The 16,508-nt window shown below is 55.3% G+C and overlaps 1 protein-coding gene across 1 annotated transcript; it reads right to left on the bottom strand.

Moving 5' to 3' along the window:
- Positions 1-3,784: 3,784 nt before the first annotated feature.
- On the bottom strand, positions 3,785-12,808 carry MECR (mitochondrial trans-2-enoyl-CoA reductase). Its single transcript, XM_038758113.1, has 10 exons — positions 12,703-12,808; positions 9,556-9,653; positions 9,252-9,383; positions 7,967-8,110; positions 7,405-7,507; positions 6,028-6,130; positions 5,786-5,859; positions 5,048-5,108; positions 4,551-4,623; positions 3,785-4,153 (listed from the first exon to the last, which is right to left on the bottom strand). Exons 2-10 carry the CDS (start codon positions 9,599-9,601, stop codon positions 3,996-3,998), a joined length of 894 nt encoding a protein of 297 aa, XP_038614041.1. The 5' UTR covers positions 9,602-9,653; positions 12,703-12,808; the 3' UTR covers positions 3,785-3,995.
- Between the last annotated feature and the right edge of the window lie 3,700 nt (positions 12,809-16,508).

A 16,508-nucleotide genomic window follows, 5' to 3' on the forward strand; every position in this document is an offset into this window, starting at 1 on the left:
GTCAGTCGTATTGACTGAGCGCTTACTGTGTGCACAGCACTGGATTAAACTGTGAGACTGCCGCTGCCCGGATTGTCTTCGTCCAGAAACGCTCTGGGCATGTTACTCCCCTCCTCAAAAATCTCCAGTGGCTACCAATCAAGCTGCACATAAAGCAGAAACTCCTCCCCCTGGGCTTCCAGGCTGTCCATCCATCCATCCCCTCGCCCCCTCCTCCCTCCCCTCCCTTCTGTCCTTCTCCAGCCCAGCCCGCACCCTCCGCTCCTCCGCCGCTAATCTCCTCACCGTTAGGCCTCGTTCTCGCCTGTCCCGCCATCGACCCCCGGCCCACGTCCTCCCCCGGGCCTGGAATGCCCCCAGTCCCTCTGCCCACCCGCCAAGCTCGCTCTCTTCCTCCCTTCAAGGCCCTGCTGAGAGCTCACCTCCTCCAGGAGACCTTCCTAGAATGAGCCCCTTCCTTCCTCTCCCCCTCGTCCCCCTCTCCAGCCCCCCATCTTACCTTCTTCCCTTCCCCACAGCTCCTGTATATATGTATATATGTTTGTACATGTTTATTACACTATTTATTCATTTATTTATTTTACTTGTACGTATCTATTCTATTCATTTTATTCTATTCATTTAGTATGTTTGGTTTTGTTCTCTGTCTCCCCTTTTAGACTGTGAGCCCACTGTTGGGTAGGGACTGTCTCTATATGTTGCCAACTTGGACTTCCCAAGTGCTTAGTACAGTGCTCTGCACACAGTAAGCGCTCAATAAATACGATTGATTGATTGATTGAGTGCTTACTACTACTACTAATAATAATGTTGGCATTTGTTAAGCGCTTACTATGTGCAAAGCACTGTTCTAAGCGCTGGGGGGAATACAAGGTGATGAGGTTGTCCCATGTGGGGCTCACAGTCTTAATCCCCATTTTATAGATGAGGGAACTGAGGCCCAGAAAAGTGAAGTGACTTGCCCAGAGTCACACAGCTGACAATTGGAAGAGTAGGGATTCGAACCCATGACCTCTGACTCCAAAGCCCGGGCTCTTTCCACTGAGCCACGCTGCTTCTCTGTAAGCGCTGGGGGAATATGAGGTGATCAGGTTGCCCCACGTGGGGCTCACAGTCTTAAATCCCAGTTTTACAGATGAGGTCACTGAGGCACAGAGAAGTGACTTGCACAGTCTTCTAGACTGTGAGCCCACTGTTGGGTAGGGACCGCTTCTATATGTTGCCAACTTGTACTTCCCAAGCGCTTAGTACAGTGCTCTGCACACAGGAAGTGCTCAATAAATGCGATTGAATGAATGAATGAATGCCCAAAGTCACACAGCCGATAAGTGGCGGAGCCGGGATTAGAACCCACGACCTCTGACTCCCAAGCCCATGCTCTTTCCACTGAGCCACAACATTTCCTCCAGAACCGGCCTCGGGGCCCACGCCGGGCCACCGACCCAAAAACTGGGCCGGCCAGCTCGGCTCTGCAGAAAGGCCAGGTTTTCCCCCCAGCAACAATTTCAGTGGCAGTACAGTTAATAATAATGATAATAAAGATGGCATTTGTTAAGCGCTTACTATGTGCAAAGCACTGTTCTAAACGCTGGGGAGGATACAAGGTGATCAGTTTGCCCCATGTGGGGCTCACAGTCTTAATCTCCATTTGACAGATGAGGTCACTGAGGCACGGAGAAGTGAAGTGACTTGCCCAAAGTCACACAGCTGGCAATTAGCGGAGGTGGAATTTGAACCCATGACTTCTGACTCCCAAGCCTGTGCTCTTTCCATTGAGCCATGCTGCTTCTCTGGTTGAGGGGGAAATGGGAACCCAAAACCAGGGCGGGAAGGGCGTGATGCAGAGACTCGGGGATTGAGGCTGCCCCTTTACCCTGCCCAGTTACCCGACTCCCCAACTCCCTCCCTCCTGCCAGTAACCCGGTTGGGCTGCCATATGCTCCGATCGCTAGAATCTGGGAGTGGGCACTGGTCCTCCCTCGGTGCAGGCCCAGGGGACTTCCTGGAGGAGGGGGCACTGCTCCTTCTATCTTCCCTCTCCCCCTCTAGACCGTAAACTTGTTATGGGCAGGGAATGTAGTTATATTGTTATATAGTACTCTCCCAAGCACTTAGTACAGTGCTCTGCACACACAGTAAGCATTCAATAAATACAATGAACTGACTTCCCTCCTTCCCCCCACTCTCCACCATCTCGCACTGATGGAAACTACTTAACCGCCCCTTCGCCCTGAGATAACCCAGGACAGAGGCGGGCGTCTGGCCCTTCTGAACCCTACAAAGGAGGGGACACCCCAAACGTGGCGCTTGGAGCAAGCAGGAACCATTCCGGCAAAAGAGTGCAGTGGGGGAGAACCAAGGCCGATTGGCTGAGATGCTCCTGTGACCCCCAACCGCAGCTTTGGCGGGGCATTGAGCTGCCTGAGGGGGTCTCCCAGAATGTATTCGGTGTGGTTCCATACTTTGCGGGGGGGGCGGACCCTGGTGGAAAATAGCTGGGATGGGGCATAGCTTACAAGGGGAAGGGGGTGGGGATAGGAGGGAACGGACAGATCTAGTCACCCCAGGTAGGATCCTGAATGGCCTTGTCCACCCAGGCCCCTCCCCAACTTCCCTTAGCTCACGGAGGGAATTTCAAGTCTCCCACCACGGCACCGACCCCACAACACCCTCCCGTTAGCGCCCCATCTCCCACCTACCTTTCCTCAACTCCCCAAGCGATTTGTTCACACCCATTGCCTCCATTGCCTCTCCTCCAGTTCTCTCCTTGACCCCCTGCGGCTCAGCTTCTGCTACCTTTACTGCAGAGAAACTGCCCTCTCAAACGTCACCAATGATCTTCTTGCAGAATTCAATGACCTCTACTCCATCCTAATCCTCCTTGTCCTTGTGGTTGCTTTTGACATGTTGACCTACCTTCTTCTCCTGGAGCCTCTCCTGGCTCTCCTCCTATCTCTCTTCTGGCCACTCCTCAGGCTCTTTCAGAGGCTCCTCATCTGCCCCCAACTCCCTAACAGTGGGAGTCCCTCAAGGCTCACTTCTGGATCTCCTATTTTCCATCTACACCCACTCCCTTGGTGAACACATTAGCTCCCACAGTTTCAACTATCATCTCTACGTGGATGATTCTCATCATTGCTGTTATTATCAATGGTATTTACTGAGCGCTTGCTTTATGCAGAGCTTGGGAGAGTACAATACAACAGGGTTGGCAGACACATTCCCTGCCCAAATCTAACTTTCTAGCCCCAACCTCTCACTCTCTACAGTTGCACATTTCCCCATTTTCAGGACATCTCTACTTGGATGGCCTGTAAAACCCTAAACTTAACATCTCCAAAACAGAACTCATCTTCCCACCCAAATCCTGTCATTCTCCAGACCTTCCTATCTCCGTATATAACACCACCATCCTCCCGTCTCTCAAGCCCATAACCTCGGCACTATCCTCGATGGCCCTCTCATTCAACCCACACGTTCAGTCTGTCACCAAATCCTATCGGTTCTACCTTCACAAAATCTCTAAACTCTGTCCCTAGCCCTCTAACCAAACTGTTACCACGCAGATCCAAGCAGTTATCCGATCCCGCTTTGATCACTGCATCAGCCTCCTTGCTGACCTTCCTGTCTTTCATCTCTCTCCACTCCAGTCCGGATTTCCTTCTGCTTGCCCGGATCATTTTTTTTTTTTAAATAACAACAAAAAACGTTCAGTGTGTGTATGTATGTATGTGCTGTCTTCTCAGAATGGGAGCCCCATGAGAACAGGGACACGACTCTCTGCTTTACTAGAAGGCCAAGACCCCTCAGTCTTTAATGGGGAGCATGGGGAGCTTGGGGGAGGGTCCCGGCCTGGCCTGTCGGTCACCCAGCAGGTGCTGACTGGTGACGTCCCAGTCCCAGGGACAGGCAGTTCCCCCCAGACCAGCTGTGAGTGCAGGATGTCCACGACCCACTGCCGCCGCTCCTCCCCAACTCCACCGCCGCTGCTGCCATCACATGATGAGAACCTGCTTGGCAGAGCTGAAGGGCTTCATGGCAGCATCTAGAGCAGTCCGGAAGTCCTGCAGCGGCACCTCGGAGCAGAAGGGGGCCGACAGCTGCCCCCGCTGGGCCAGAGAACTCAGGTGTAGCAGCATCGCCCTGAACTCCTCTGCAGAGTGACCGGAAAAGGCTGGCTGAGGCCACTGTTCTGCCTGCTGCACAGCCCACTGCTGTGCCCACTGCTGCCTCGGCAGGGTCTCGGGGACGCGGCGGGGAAAGGCAGGGATGGGACTGGGATGGGGATGAGGCAAGGGTAGGTGTGGGGTGGTGTGAGCTCGGCAGGGTACTGTAAGATGCATGGGTGGGTGGGGGCTAAGGAAGATAGGAAAGCAGGGATGGAGTAAGAGAGACTGTCAGGGCGGCCGGACATTAAGGGAGGGGGATGTGGGTGATCCGTGGAATAGCAGCCTCCCCACCCACGCACCCCAACTCCAACTGCCACATTCCTGGATACCACCTCTGCCTTTCCCGCCACCCCCGGCCCAGGCTGCCCACCCCTGCCTCACCGATACTGTGGTCCTTCTTCCACTGGGTCATCCAGAAACCGCGCAGCCGGACGTCCTTGAAGATGAACACACTCTGCGACACAACAGGGCAGCTCAGAGTTCCTTCCCACCGGGGCCAAGGAGCACCGCCACCTGGGGACTAGGGGAGCCACTACCCAAAGGGGGCACCGTCCAGGGGAGCTGAGTGCACCACCACCCAAAGAGGGAACCATTCAGGGGTGCCAGGAGAGCCACCCCCCAGAGCAGGCACTGCCCAGGGGACCCCGGGGTCAGGGGAGCCACCATCCCAGAAGGGGCACCGTCCAGGGGCTGGGGGAGCAGCCACTGGGGAGGCAGGGGTTGGGGGAGCTGCTGCCCGGGGGTGCCAGGCTGAGCTTCCAAGCCACACCCTCAGGAAGGCCTTCCCCCAGGACAGCTGAGTCAGGGGAGGAACCGGACTAGGCTCCTGAACTCCTGCGTCGAGCTGCTCTGCAGATGGCTACCCCTCGCCTGCTTACCACTGAGGCCAGAACGGGCTGCTTGGCCATGCCTCCGTACGTCACCATAGTGCCACCGGGCCTGGAACACAACCGACAGTTGCAGGATCCAGGGGGCAGGCACTGGGGCCAAGGCGGCAGACCGGGCCCAGAGTTGGGGAACCCAGGGCCCAGCTGTGCCCAAGCTGCCAGTTCAGCTCACCCCCTTTCACCCACCACAGGGGGAATGGATCTCCACAGCAGCAGGAGGATTTACAGGGGAGAAGGCAGGCAAGGACCAGCAGTGTTGCCTAATGGTTAGAGCTAAGGGTCTGGGAACCAGAGGACCTAGGTTCTAATCCCAGCTCCACCACATGCCTGCTTGTGTGACCTTGGGCAAGTCACTTAATTTCTCTGTGCCTCCGTTTCCTCAACTGCAAAATAGGCATCCAATACCTGTTCTCCTTCCTACTTAGACTGTGAGCCCCCTGTGGTACAGAGACTGTGTCTGACCTGGCTATCTTGTATCTACCCAGTGTTTAGAACAGTGCTTGATACATAGATATGTAGTAAACGCTTAAAAAATACCATTTAAGAGAAAAAAAAAGAGGGGTGTAGACCAGATGGCCTCTTGAGGTACAATCCACCCCAAAGATGCTCTAAGCCATGATCTCGGCAGCAAGAAGCGGGGGCTAGTGGGGAGCACAGAGCGTGAAAGGGAGTACAAAGGTGTAGAAGGTGAAGGGGAAGCGAGGCTAGGCAGGGCCCACGGGGACATACGCCAGGTGTCGCAGCAGCTCTGTGGAACTCTTCCCTCCGATACAGTTGAGCGCAAGCCGGGGCTCGGGGGTGCTCTGGGGAACAAAGAACAGCAGCTACCGAGGGGCAGTTTAACCCTCTGCAGTGGCCAGTGATGGTGGAGCCGGCCCCTCAGACCCAGCCCAGCCCCCTGGACCTGGCCTCCGCATGCTTGGGGGTGAAGGTGGAGAACCTGGGGCTCCCATGGACCCCCTCCTCAATACCTTGAACAAGGACTTCATCTCTGGGTTCCTAAGCCTTTCCTCCGTGACGACGTGGTCGGCCCCCAGGGCCTTCAGCCTGTCCACCAGCTCCTGGATGTTCGGCCTGGGCAGCAAGCACAGTCGGTCAGGGACCGCTGCTCACCCCAAAACAGAGCCCAATGCTGCCTGCCAGTCTCCACCTCCTACATCCCATTGGGTGAAGGGGGGTGGGGCTGGGTGAATCTCTGCCCACTTACCCCCAAGCAGGGATGCCACGGGTCTCACCATCCCATGCTCGCAACTCCCTGTGTCTGACTTGGTGCCTAGGCCCTCCCCGGCCTGGAGTTTCCTCCTTCTTAAAACTGGTCAGACCACAGTCATCTCAATCAATACTATTTACTGAGTGCTTACTTTGTGCAGAGGACTCTACTAGGTGCTAGGGAGAAAACAATACAACAGAATTAGCAGACATGCCCCCTGTCTATAATCAATCAATCAATCAATCGTATTTATTGAGCGCTTACTGTGTGCAGAGCACTGTACTAAGCGCTTGGGAAGTACAAGTAGGCAACATACAGAGACAGTCCCTACCCAACAGTGGGCTCACAGTTTAAAAGCGGGGAGACAGAGAACAAAACCAAACATACTAACAAAATAAAATAAATAGAATAGATATGTACAAGTAAAATAAATAAATAAATAGAGTAATAAATATGTACAAACATATATACATATATATAGGTGCTGTGGGGAAGGGAAGGAGGTAAGATGGTGGGGATGGAGAGGGGGACGAGGGGGGGGAGGGGGGACGAGGGGCTAAGGTATAACAAGCTTACGGTCTAGAGAACGAGCTTACTCAAAGCTGCCTGAAGGTTCACCTCCTCCAGGAGGACTTCCCAGATTTACTGCATCTACAGTTGTGTCCACTCACCTGTGCTTGCACCTCTTGCTGCCACCCATCGTCCTGGCTACCATGGACCCGCCCGCCCACCCCCTTACTGTTCCCAGCAATCCCACTGGGTTTACGATCCTGCTCTGGCCCCACATGGGAGGGGAGGGGTTGCAGGCTGGAGCTGTGTGGCCTCCAGCAGAAGGAGGGACAGGATGGGTGCAGGCTGAGGAACTGTCCCTTCTCCAGAGCCCAGCGGGCCCAGCCAGCCCCAGAATGCATCTCTGAGAACCCCTTCTCCAACCACGGCCAAGTGCCCAGCCTCACACGGGGACCGCTGGGGGTTGGGAGAGTAGAGGAGAATCTGAGGATCCCCCAGAGCTGCCCCTCCCCATTCTCTGAGGGAGAATCCCAGGCATCCAACTCCTTCCTCCCCCTGCCGCACCTCAGACTGGCCAGTTGCGGGCCTCAGCCGGCCAAAGCCCCCTGTGTCTGCTGGCCCCACCCACCTGTCTCTGACCACATTGACGGTGCGGAGCCCACGGGCGGCCGCAATCTGGATGACGGCCTGGCCCACACCACTGTTGGCGCCATTCTGGATCACGGTGTCACCTGGGGAGCAAGCACCAGGTGTGGGTGTCGGCAGAGGGTGGAGTGGGCGGGGATTGAGGGGCACGGCAAAGGGAGATCCCGGGAAGGAGGCTGGGGGGCCGGGCTGACAGTTTTCATTCCGAGTGAGGGGGCGGCAGACGGCTGGCCAGAAACTCACCGTGGCTGCAGGCGGTGTCCCAACTACCAAGTTGCTGCCTAGCCACCCCCACCCACCTCACCCCCGGCCTGGACCCAGCCTGCCCTTCTGCCGGCCCCTCCACTTCTCCCTGAGCAAGTGGCTCTACAGCAACCCCTCCCTCCCAGCCAGCTCTTCTCCACCAGAGCTGCCCCGCAAGGTCATTCAGCATCCTTCAGAAGCTCCCCCAACCTGCCCTCTCCTCAGCTGCGGATCCTGGATATCATTTGGCATCCGGCAGGCTCCCCCACCATGCCCCCACCACCCCTCTGGGAGCACCGTACCCGGCTGCAGGTCCTCGAAGTCCGTCAGCATCCGGTAGGCCGTGCAGGGATTGACCCCCAGGGTGGCTGCACACAGCAGGGGCAGGTCCCGGGGCACCTTCGCCAGCACCTCCTCGCTCAGCACCACAACAGTCCGCCAGGTTCCTGAGTCACGGAGGAGGTCAGGCGGGCGGGGACTGGAGGCCCCCACTGGCAGCTGACCATTATGAGTTAGGGGGAAGGAGGTTGGGGGAAGGGGATAGAGTGCCCAGGGCAATCAGGTCAGAATTCCCCATCTGGGGTCTCTCCAGCCCCCTGGAAGCTCTTGGGTCTGAATGCAGAGGGCGAGCCAGGCTAGCAGTCCAGTTCAGTCAGTTGGTGGGAAGGGGTGGGGGAGAGGTAGCCTCACCCCCGCAACTGGAACCAGAGGTGAGAGCGGGGGGCACTGGTGACCGTGGCTGGTGCCCAGAGGCAGGGTCCCATCACGAGGGCACATTGGGACACAGCTGGGCAGCAGGGACACAGGCCCTCAGCCCCCAGCTTTGGTGACAGGAGTGTCCTGGCCAAGCTTAGAGCAGAATCCCCGCCGTGACTGCCTGGGGCAGTGCCACCTAACCCTGGGAAGAGAGACGGTCCGGAATTCATCTGCACCCCAGCCTTCAGTGATGGAGTCAGCGGGGGCGGTTCAGGGGCACAGCAGAGAGAGACCCCAGGAGGGAGGTCGGGGGGACCGGGCCCACCTTCAACCCCACGATCCCGGGCCCAGTGCCCGGGCTAAGGCTCCCTCCACCTCCACTTCCAGCAGGGCTCAGCCAGCCACACAGTTGGCCCTGGGCTGGGAACCAGGTGACATCTCCCAGCCCCCCATCCCAACTCCTCTCCATGGTGGCCGCCCCAGCTGACCAGGAAGGAGGAATAAAGTAGGCAAAGAAAGGGGAGCCCGAGGCTGGGACTAGTAGCCGCGCTGTCCTGAGCCCCAACCCAGAGTGGTAACCGCACGGCAGGAGGCCCACTGCACCAGGGAATGGTCAGTAGGGGGTTGAGACTCCTCAGTCCCCAGCGGCTGGGCTAGAGTTTTTGGGTTCAGAAAGTTTCCCACTGCAACCGGGCCCTGCCGGGTGCCCAGGCCCTAAAATGGGCCAGTTGGGCATCATCCCTGGGCCAGTACAGCTCCCTAGCGAAGCCCCACTCATTGTCATCGACAGGCCCACCAGGGAAGGGGAAGGCAATGATAGTAATCGAACTCCACGTCCACGCTGCACAGGAGCAACGGCCAGAAGTCAATTCCCACTCCTGCCACACTCACCCATGCCGGCGTCAGTGGGGACCACCCAGTCCCCAGGCTCCATGGATGTCACGTCGCTCCCGACTGCAACCACCTGACCGACTCCTTCATTCCCGCCCACAGCAGGCAGCGCCGGGAGGAGCGCATATGTGCCTGTAGAGTAGAGGGTCCCTTCCATCACCCGGCTGGTAGCCCTTCAATCCCCCTCTCTAGGAGACCCGGGGTCCCCAGGCCAACACCCCCGGCCCAGACCACAAGACCCCAGCCGGCAGGGGCTCTTGCCTCCCGCTGCGGTGCAGGCCCGGCCCGATCCCAGCGGCTTCACCTTGGACCATGTTGATGTCGGCCGGGTTGATGGGCGCCGCCAGCATCTTCACCAGCACCTCCCTGCTGCCTGGCGTCCCGAGCTCCACATTCTTCAGTCTGGACGAAAACCAGACCGGTCACCACCCACCAGCTGTCCGGCCCAGGTCACCTCCCCCCTCTTCCCTGCTGGCTGCCTGGGGTGGTCAACCCTCCTCCCTCACACTCTCCTCCGAGCTACCTGACCCGGGTCCTCCCTCCAGTTGCCCGGCTAAGGGGACTTTTTCCAAGATAGCAAGTGCTTGGAGTGGGTCAGGGACAGAGAAGCAGCATGGCCTAGTGGTTAAAGCATGGGCCTGGACATCAGGAGGACCAGGATTCTACATCTCAGTTTTGCCACTTGTCTGCTGTGGGACCTTGGGTAAGTCACTTATCTTCTCTGTGCCTGTTACCTCATCTGTAAAGTGGGGATTAAGACTGTAAACCCCATGAGGGACATAGACTGTGTCCAACTGATTGTCCTTGATCTACTCTGATGCTTAGTATGGTAGCTGGCATATAGTAAGTTCTTAACAAATACTGTTAAAAAAAATAAAGACTCAGAGTTGGCATGCCCTCCTCACCACCCTCTACCCCGGGGGCTGTGCCAGGCCGGGGACCAGCCCTCCTTCCACTCCATTTCAGGGGGCAGCAAGGACCGAATAACAGGTGGTAGAGCAGCAACCAGGAACCTGGAGAAACTGTGGGCGGGGGAGCAGGAAGGGACGGGAATATACAAAACAGCTCAGCTCAGCTACTAAGTCCACCCTGGCCCAACTGCCTCACACCACGTCTCTGGCGCCTGGGCTTGCCGCTGGGCCTGGCTTGGGATATGTGGCCGCCCCCATCCTGCCCACCCCCATCCCGACTGCTGACCCTATCTAATCCCTGCCCGTGGTCCGAGCTCGGGGCACGTCCAGCCCGGAGGCCCGAGGGGCAAGAGGGGAATCTCCAACCACGTGAGCTGGCCCAGCTGATACTTCCACTTTCCTCACTCACAGCTTCCCTCTGTGTGGGACTGTCCTAGCTCTGATGCCCACCCTGGGGCCCACCCCAGTGTCTTCCAGTGCTAGTCCAGTGCCCATGACTAGGGTCTGCCCCAGTGCCCATCCAGCGCCTACCCCAGTGTCTTTCACAGCCACTCTGGAGCAGAGTACTAAGCGAGCGACCAGAAGAAGCCCTCAGACCCATTTCCCTCCTTTAGGCTTAGTGAAAGAGGGACAGGAGCCCAACCCTAGAACAATGTTGGTCGAGTTACACCAGAGTCGTCATGGGTCAGTCCCCTGACAGTCCAGCCAGTACTCTGTCTCTGTCAGCGACCCTAAGACACTTGAATGTTGGATGGTTTCCTGGATACCTACACTCATGCTTACAGACTATCCAACATCCCTGACTATCCCCCAGTGACGGAGCACGGAACATCCAATGCCCCTGACTAATTATAATAATAATGTTGGTGTTTGTTAAGCGCTTACCATGTGCCAAGCACTGTTCTAAGCGCTGGAGTAGATACAAGGTAATCAGGTTATCCTACGTGGGGCTCACAGTTTTCATCCCCATTTTACAGATGAGGGAACTGAGGCCTAGAAAAGTTAAGTGACTTGCCCAAAGTCACACAGCTGACAAGCGGCAGAGCCGGGATTAGAACCCACGACCTCTGGCTCCCCAGCCTGTGCTCTTTCCACTGAGCCACGCTGCTCTGTTATGGAGGGGTCATGGGGGCACGGGGGTGGGCACCCATCCTGCCCCTAGGGCCTTCTAGGTCTGTCTGCCATGACTGAAATGGAGCGTCCCACTGGGAAAGACTGGGCATGTCGTCCTCCAGACCCTAGCTAGAGAGAAGCAGCGTGTCTCAGTGGAAAGAGCCAGGGCTTTGGAGTCAGAGGCTGTGGGTTCAAATCCCAACTCTGCCAACTGTCAGCTGTGTGACTTTGGGCAAGTCACTTTTAACTTCTCTGTGCCTCAGTTACCTCATCTGTAAAATGAGGATAAAGACTGTAAGCCCTCTGTGGGACAACCTGATCATCTGGTAACCTCCCCAGCGCTTAGAACAGTGCTTTGCACATAGTAAGCGCTTAACAAATGCCATTATTATTATTATTATTATTATCTGGATTCAGTGGCATTTTTTTGAGCACTTAACTGTGTGCAGAGCACTATACTAACTGCTTCTTTAAAGCACTAACTCGATCTCCCACCAAGATGGGATGAATTACCCAGACCAACCAGAATCTGCCATGTGACCTCATGCCAACCAGCCCACCACTCTGGGACTGGCTCTGGGCCTGCTTCCTGCTTTATGGGTGGGTCAGTGCCCACTGCCTCCCAGGGGTTGGGGAAGGTCCTTTGAACTGATCCTCTGATGCTTAGCTCCTGTCCAAATAATAATAATAATAATTATTATTATTATGGTATTCGTTAAGAGCCACTTTGTGCCAGTCACTGTACTAAGCATTCATTCATTCAATCGTATTTATTGAGTGCTGCCTGTGTGCAGAGCACTGTGCTAAGCGCTTGGGAAGTACAAGTTTGCACCAAGCGCTGGGCAGACACAAGCCAATCGGGTTGGACACAGTCCCTGTCCCACACGGGGCTCACGGTCTCAATCAGGGAAGCAGCTGTGGCTCAGCGGAAAGAGCCCGGGCTTTGCAGTCGGAGGTCATGGGTTCAAATCCAGGTTCCACCACTTGTCAGCTGTGTGACTTTGGGCAAGCTGCTTGACTTCTCTGTGCCTCAGTTCTCTCATCTGTAAAGTGGGGGTTAAGTCAGTGAGCCCCACGTGGGACAGCCTAATCACTTTGTAGCCTCCCCAGCGCTTAGAACAGTGCTTTGCGCATAGTAAGCGCTTAATAAATCATCAATCGTATTTATTGAGCGCTTACTGTGCGCAGCGCACTGTACTAAGCGCTTGGGAAGTACAAGTAATAAATGTCATCATTACTATTATTATCTCCATTTTACAGAGGAGGTAACTGAGGCAGAAGCGCAAAGTGACTGGCCCAAGGTCACCCGGCAGCCAAGTGGAGAGGTGGGATTCGAACCCGGGTCCGTGCTCTAGCCACTGTGCCATGGTGGCCCTCTGTCCCACCCCGGACGGCCCCCCCCGTCCCCGTTGGCCGGGGTGCCTTACTGGAGGACCCGGGCGGGATCTCCGTGCTGCTCGTACACCACAGCCCGGGCCGTGGCTGCGGGGCCGAGCCCGGGCCGAGGCCTCCGGCCCGGGGCCCCCAACACTGCCGCCGCCGCCGCCCGCCCCGCCCGGCCGCCCCACATGCCGGCCGGCCGCCTCACTGCCCCCCTCCCCACTGAAGCCCGGAGTTCGTGTCATCCCCGTGCGCCCGCCTCAACAAACTGCGTCACTGCCCGACTGCCCTGCCTCCCTGACGGGCTGCACTGCCCTCACATGCATCCCCGATACAAATCTCCAAATCAATCAATCAATCAATCAATCAATCAATCAATCTCTCTCTCTCTCTCTGTCTCTCTCTCCCTCTCCCTCTCTCCCCCTCTCTCTCCCCCCCTCCTCTCTCTCTCTCTCTCTCTCTCTCTCTCTCTCTCTCATCAGGTTATGGGTTCCAATCCCGACTCCGCCAACTGTCAGCTGTGTGACTTTGGGCAAGTCACTTCTCTGTGCCTCAGTGACCTCATCTGTAAAATGGGGATTAAAACTGTGAGCCCCCCCGCCCCCCCGTGGGACAACCTGATCACCTTGTAACCTTCCCAGCGCTTAGAACAGTGCTTTGCACATAGTAAGCGCTTAACAAATACCATCATCATCCTCCTCCTCTCTCTCTCTCCTCTCTCTCTCTCTCTCTCTCTCTCTCTCTCTCTCTCTCTCTCTCTCTTTTCCCGGCTCCGCCAACTGTCAACTGTGTGACTTTGGGCAAGTCAATTCTCTGTGCCTCAGTGACCTCATCTGTAAAATGGGGATTAAAACTGTGAGCCTCCCCGTGGGACAACCTGATCACCTTGTAACCTTCCCAGCGTTTAGAACAGTGCTTTGCACATAGTAAGCACTTAACAAATACCATCATCATCATCCTCTCTCTCCCCTCTCCTCCTCCTCTCTCTCTCTCTCTCTCTCTCTCATCAGGTTATGGGTTCCAATCCCGACTCCGCCAACTGTCAGCTGTGTGACTTTGGGCAAGTCACTTCTCTGTGCCTCAGTGACCTCATCTGTAAAATGGGGATTAAAACTGTGAGCCCCCCCCGCCCCCCCGTGGGACAACCTGATCACCTTGTAACCTTCCCAGCGCTTAGAACAGTGCTTTGCACATAGTAAGCACTTAACAAATACCATCATCCTCCTCCTCCTCTCTCTCTCTCCTCTCTCTCTCTCTCTCTCTCTCTCTCTCTCTCTCTCTCTCTCTCTCTCTCTCTCTATCTCTCTCTCTCTCTCTTTTCCCGGCTCCGCCAACTGTCAACTGTGTGACTTTGGGCAAGTCAATTCTCTGTGCCTCAGTGACCTCATCTGTAAAATGGGGATTAAAACTGTGAGCCTCCCCGTGGGACAACCTGATCACCTTGTAACCTTCCCAGCGCTTAGAACAGTGCTTTGCACATAGTAAGCGCCTAACAAATACCATGATCCTCCTCCTCCTCTCTCTTCTCTCTCTCTCTCTCTCTCTCTCTCTCTCTCTCTCTCTCTCTCTCTCTCTCTCTTTCTTCCCGGCTCCGCCAACTGTCAGCTGTGTGACTTTGGGCAAGTCAATTCTCTGTGCCTCAGTGACCTCATCTGTAAAATGGGGATTAAAACTGTGAGCCTCCCCGTGGGACAACCTGATCACCTTGTAACCTTCCCAGCGTTTAGAACAGTGCTTTGCACATAGTAAGCACTTAACAAATACCATCATCATCATCCTCTCTCTCCCCTCTCCTCCTCTCTCTCTCTCTCTCTCTCTCATCAGGTTATGGGTTCCAATCCCGACTCCGCCAACTGTCAGCTGTGTGATTTAGGACAAGTCACTTCTCTGTGCCTCAGTGACCTCATCTGTAAAATGGGGATTAAAACTGTGAGGCCCCCCCCCGCCCCGTGGGACAACCTGATCACCTTGTAACCTTCCCAGCGCTTAGAACAGTGCTTTGCACATAGTAAGCGCTTAACAAATACCATTATCATCATCATCATCCTCTCTCTCTCTCTCTCTCTCTCTCTCTCTCTCTCTCTCTCTCTCTCTCTCTTTCTTCCTGGCTCCGCCAACTGTCAGCTGTGTGACTTAGGACAAGTCACTTCTCTGTGCCTCAGTGCCCTCATCTGTAAAATGGGGATTAAAACTGTGAGCCCCCACCCCCACCCCGTGGGACAACCTGATCACCTTGTAACCTTCCCAGCGCTTAGAACAGTGCTTTGCACATAGTAAGCGCCTAACAAATACCATGATCCTCCTCCTCCTCTCTCTTCTCTCTCTCTCTCTCTCTCTCTCTCTCTCTCTCTCTCTCTTCCCAGCTCCACCAACTGTCAGCTGTATGACTGGGCAAGTCACTTCTCTGTGCCTCAGTGACCTCATCTGTAAAATGGGGATTAAAGCTGTGAGCCCCCCCCCCCCCCCCCCGTGGGACAACCTGATCACCTTGTAACCTTCCCAGCGGCTTAGAACAGTGCTTTGCACATAGTAAGCGCCTAACAAATACCATGATCCTCCTCCTCCTCTCTCTTCTCTTTCTCTCTCTCTCTCTCTCTCTCTCTCTCTCTTTCTTCCCGGCTCCGCCAACTGTCAGCTGTGTGACTTAGGACAAGTCACTTCTCTGTGCCTCAGTGACCTCATCTATAAAATGGGGATTAAAACTGTGAGCCGCCCCCCCCCCCCCCCACCGTGGGACAACCTGATCACCTTGTAACCTTCCCAGCGCTCAGAACAGAGCTTTAGTAACATAGTAAGCACATAGTACATAGCACATAGTAAGCACTTAACAAATACCATCATCCTCCTCCTCCTCTCTCTCCTCTCTCTCTCTCTCTCTCTCTCCCCGGCTCTGCCAACTGTCAGCTTTGTGAATTTGGGCAAGTCACTTCTCTGTGCCTCAGTGACCTCATCTGTAAAATGGGGATTAAAACTGTGAGCCCCCCCGCGTGGGACAACCTGATCACCTTGTAATCTTCCCAGCGCTTAGAACAGTGCTTTGCACATAGTAAGCGCTTAACAAATACCATGATCATCATCATCCTCTCTCTCCTCTTCTCTCTCTCTCTCGCCCCGGCTCCGCCAACTGTCAGCTGTGTGACTTTGGGCAAGTCACTTCTCTGTGCCTCAGTGACCTCATCTGTAAAATGGGGATTAAAACTGTGAGCCTCCCCGTGGGACAACCTGATCACCTTGTAACCTTCCCAGCGCTTAGAACAGTGCTTTGCACATAGTAAGCACTTAACAAATACCATGATCATCATCATCCTCTCTCTCTCTCTCTTCTCTCCTCTCCTCTCTCTCTCTCTCTCTCTCTCTCTCAGTGGAAAGAGCACGGGCTTTGGAGTCAGAGGTCATGGGTTCAAATCCTGATCCGCCAACTGTCAGCTGTGTGACTTTGGGCAAGTCACTTCTCTGTGCCTCAGTGACCTTGACCTCATCTGTAAAATGGGGATTAAAACTGTGAGCCCCCCATGGGACAACCTGATCACCTTGTAACCTTCCCAGCGCTTAGAACAGTGCTTTGCACATAGTAAGCGCTTAACAAATACCATCATCATCATCCTCTCTCCTCTCTCTCTCCCCCCTCCCTCTCTCTCTCCCCTTCCTATCTCTCCCTCATTCTCCCTCTCCCTCTCTCTCCCTCTCTAATAAATACCATCATTATTATCATTGTTAACAAAATTACGGTACTACTAAATAAATTGACTGTATAATCAATCATGCATATATACATAGATCCTGAGAGAGGGTATGAATAAATATGTAAATATTGGAAGCTGCTGATGGGCTGACGTGTTGGGAGGAATTGGGA

The sequence above is a fragment of the Tachyglossus aculeatus genome, chromosome 16, assembly GCF_015852505.1.
Source record: "Tachyglossus aculeatus isolate mTacAcu1 chromosome 16, mTacAcu1.pri, whole genome shotgun sequence".
NCBI classification, from domain to species: Eukaryota; Metazoa; Chordata; class Mammalia; order Monotremata; family Tachyglossidae; genus Tachyglossus; species Tachyglossus aculeatus.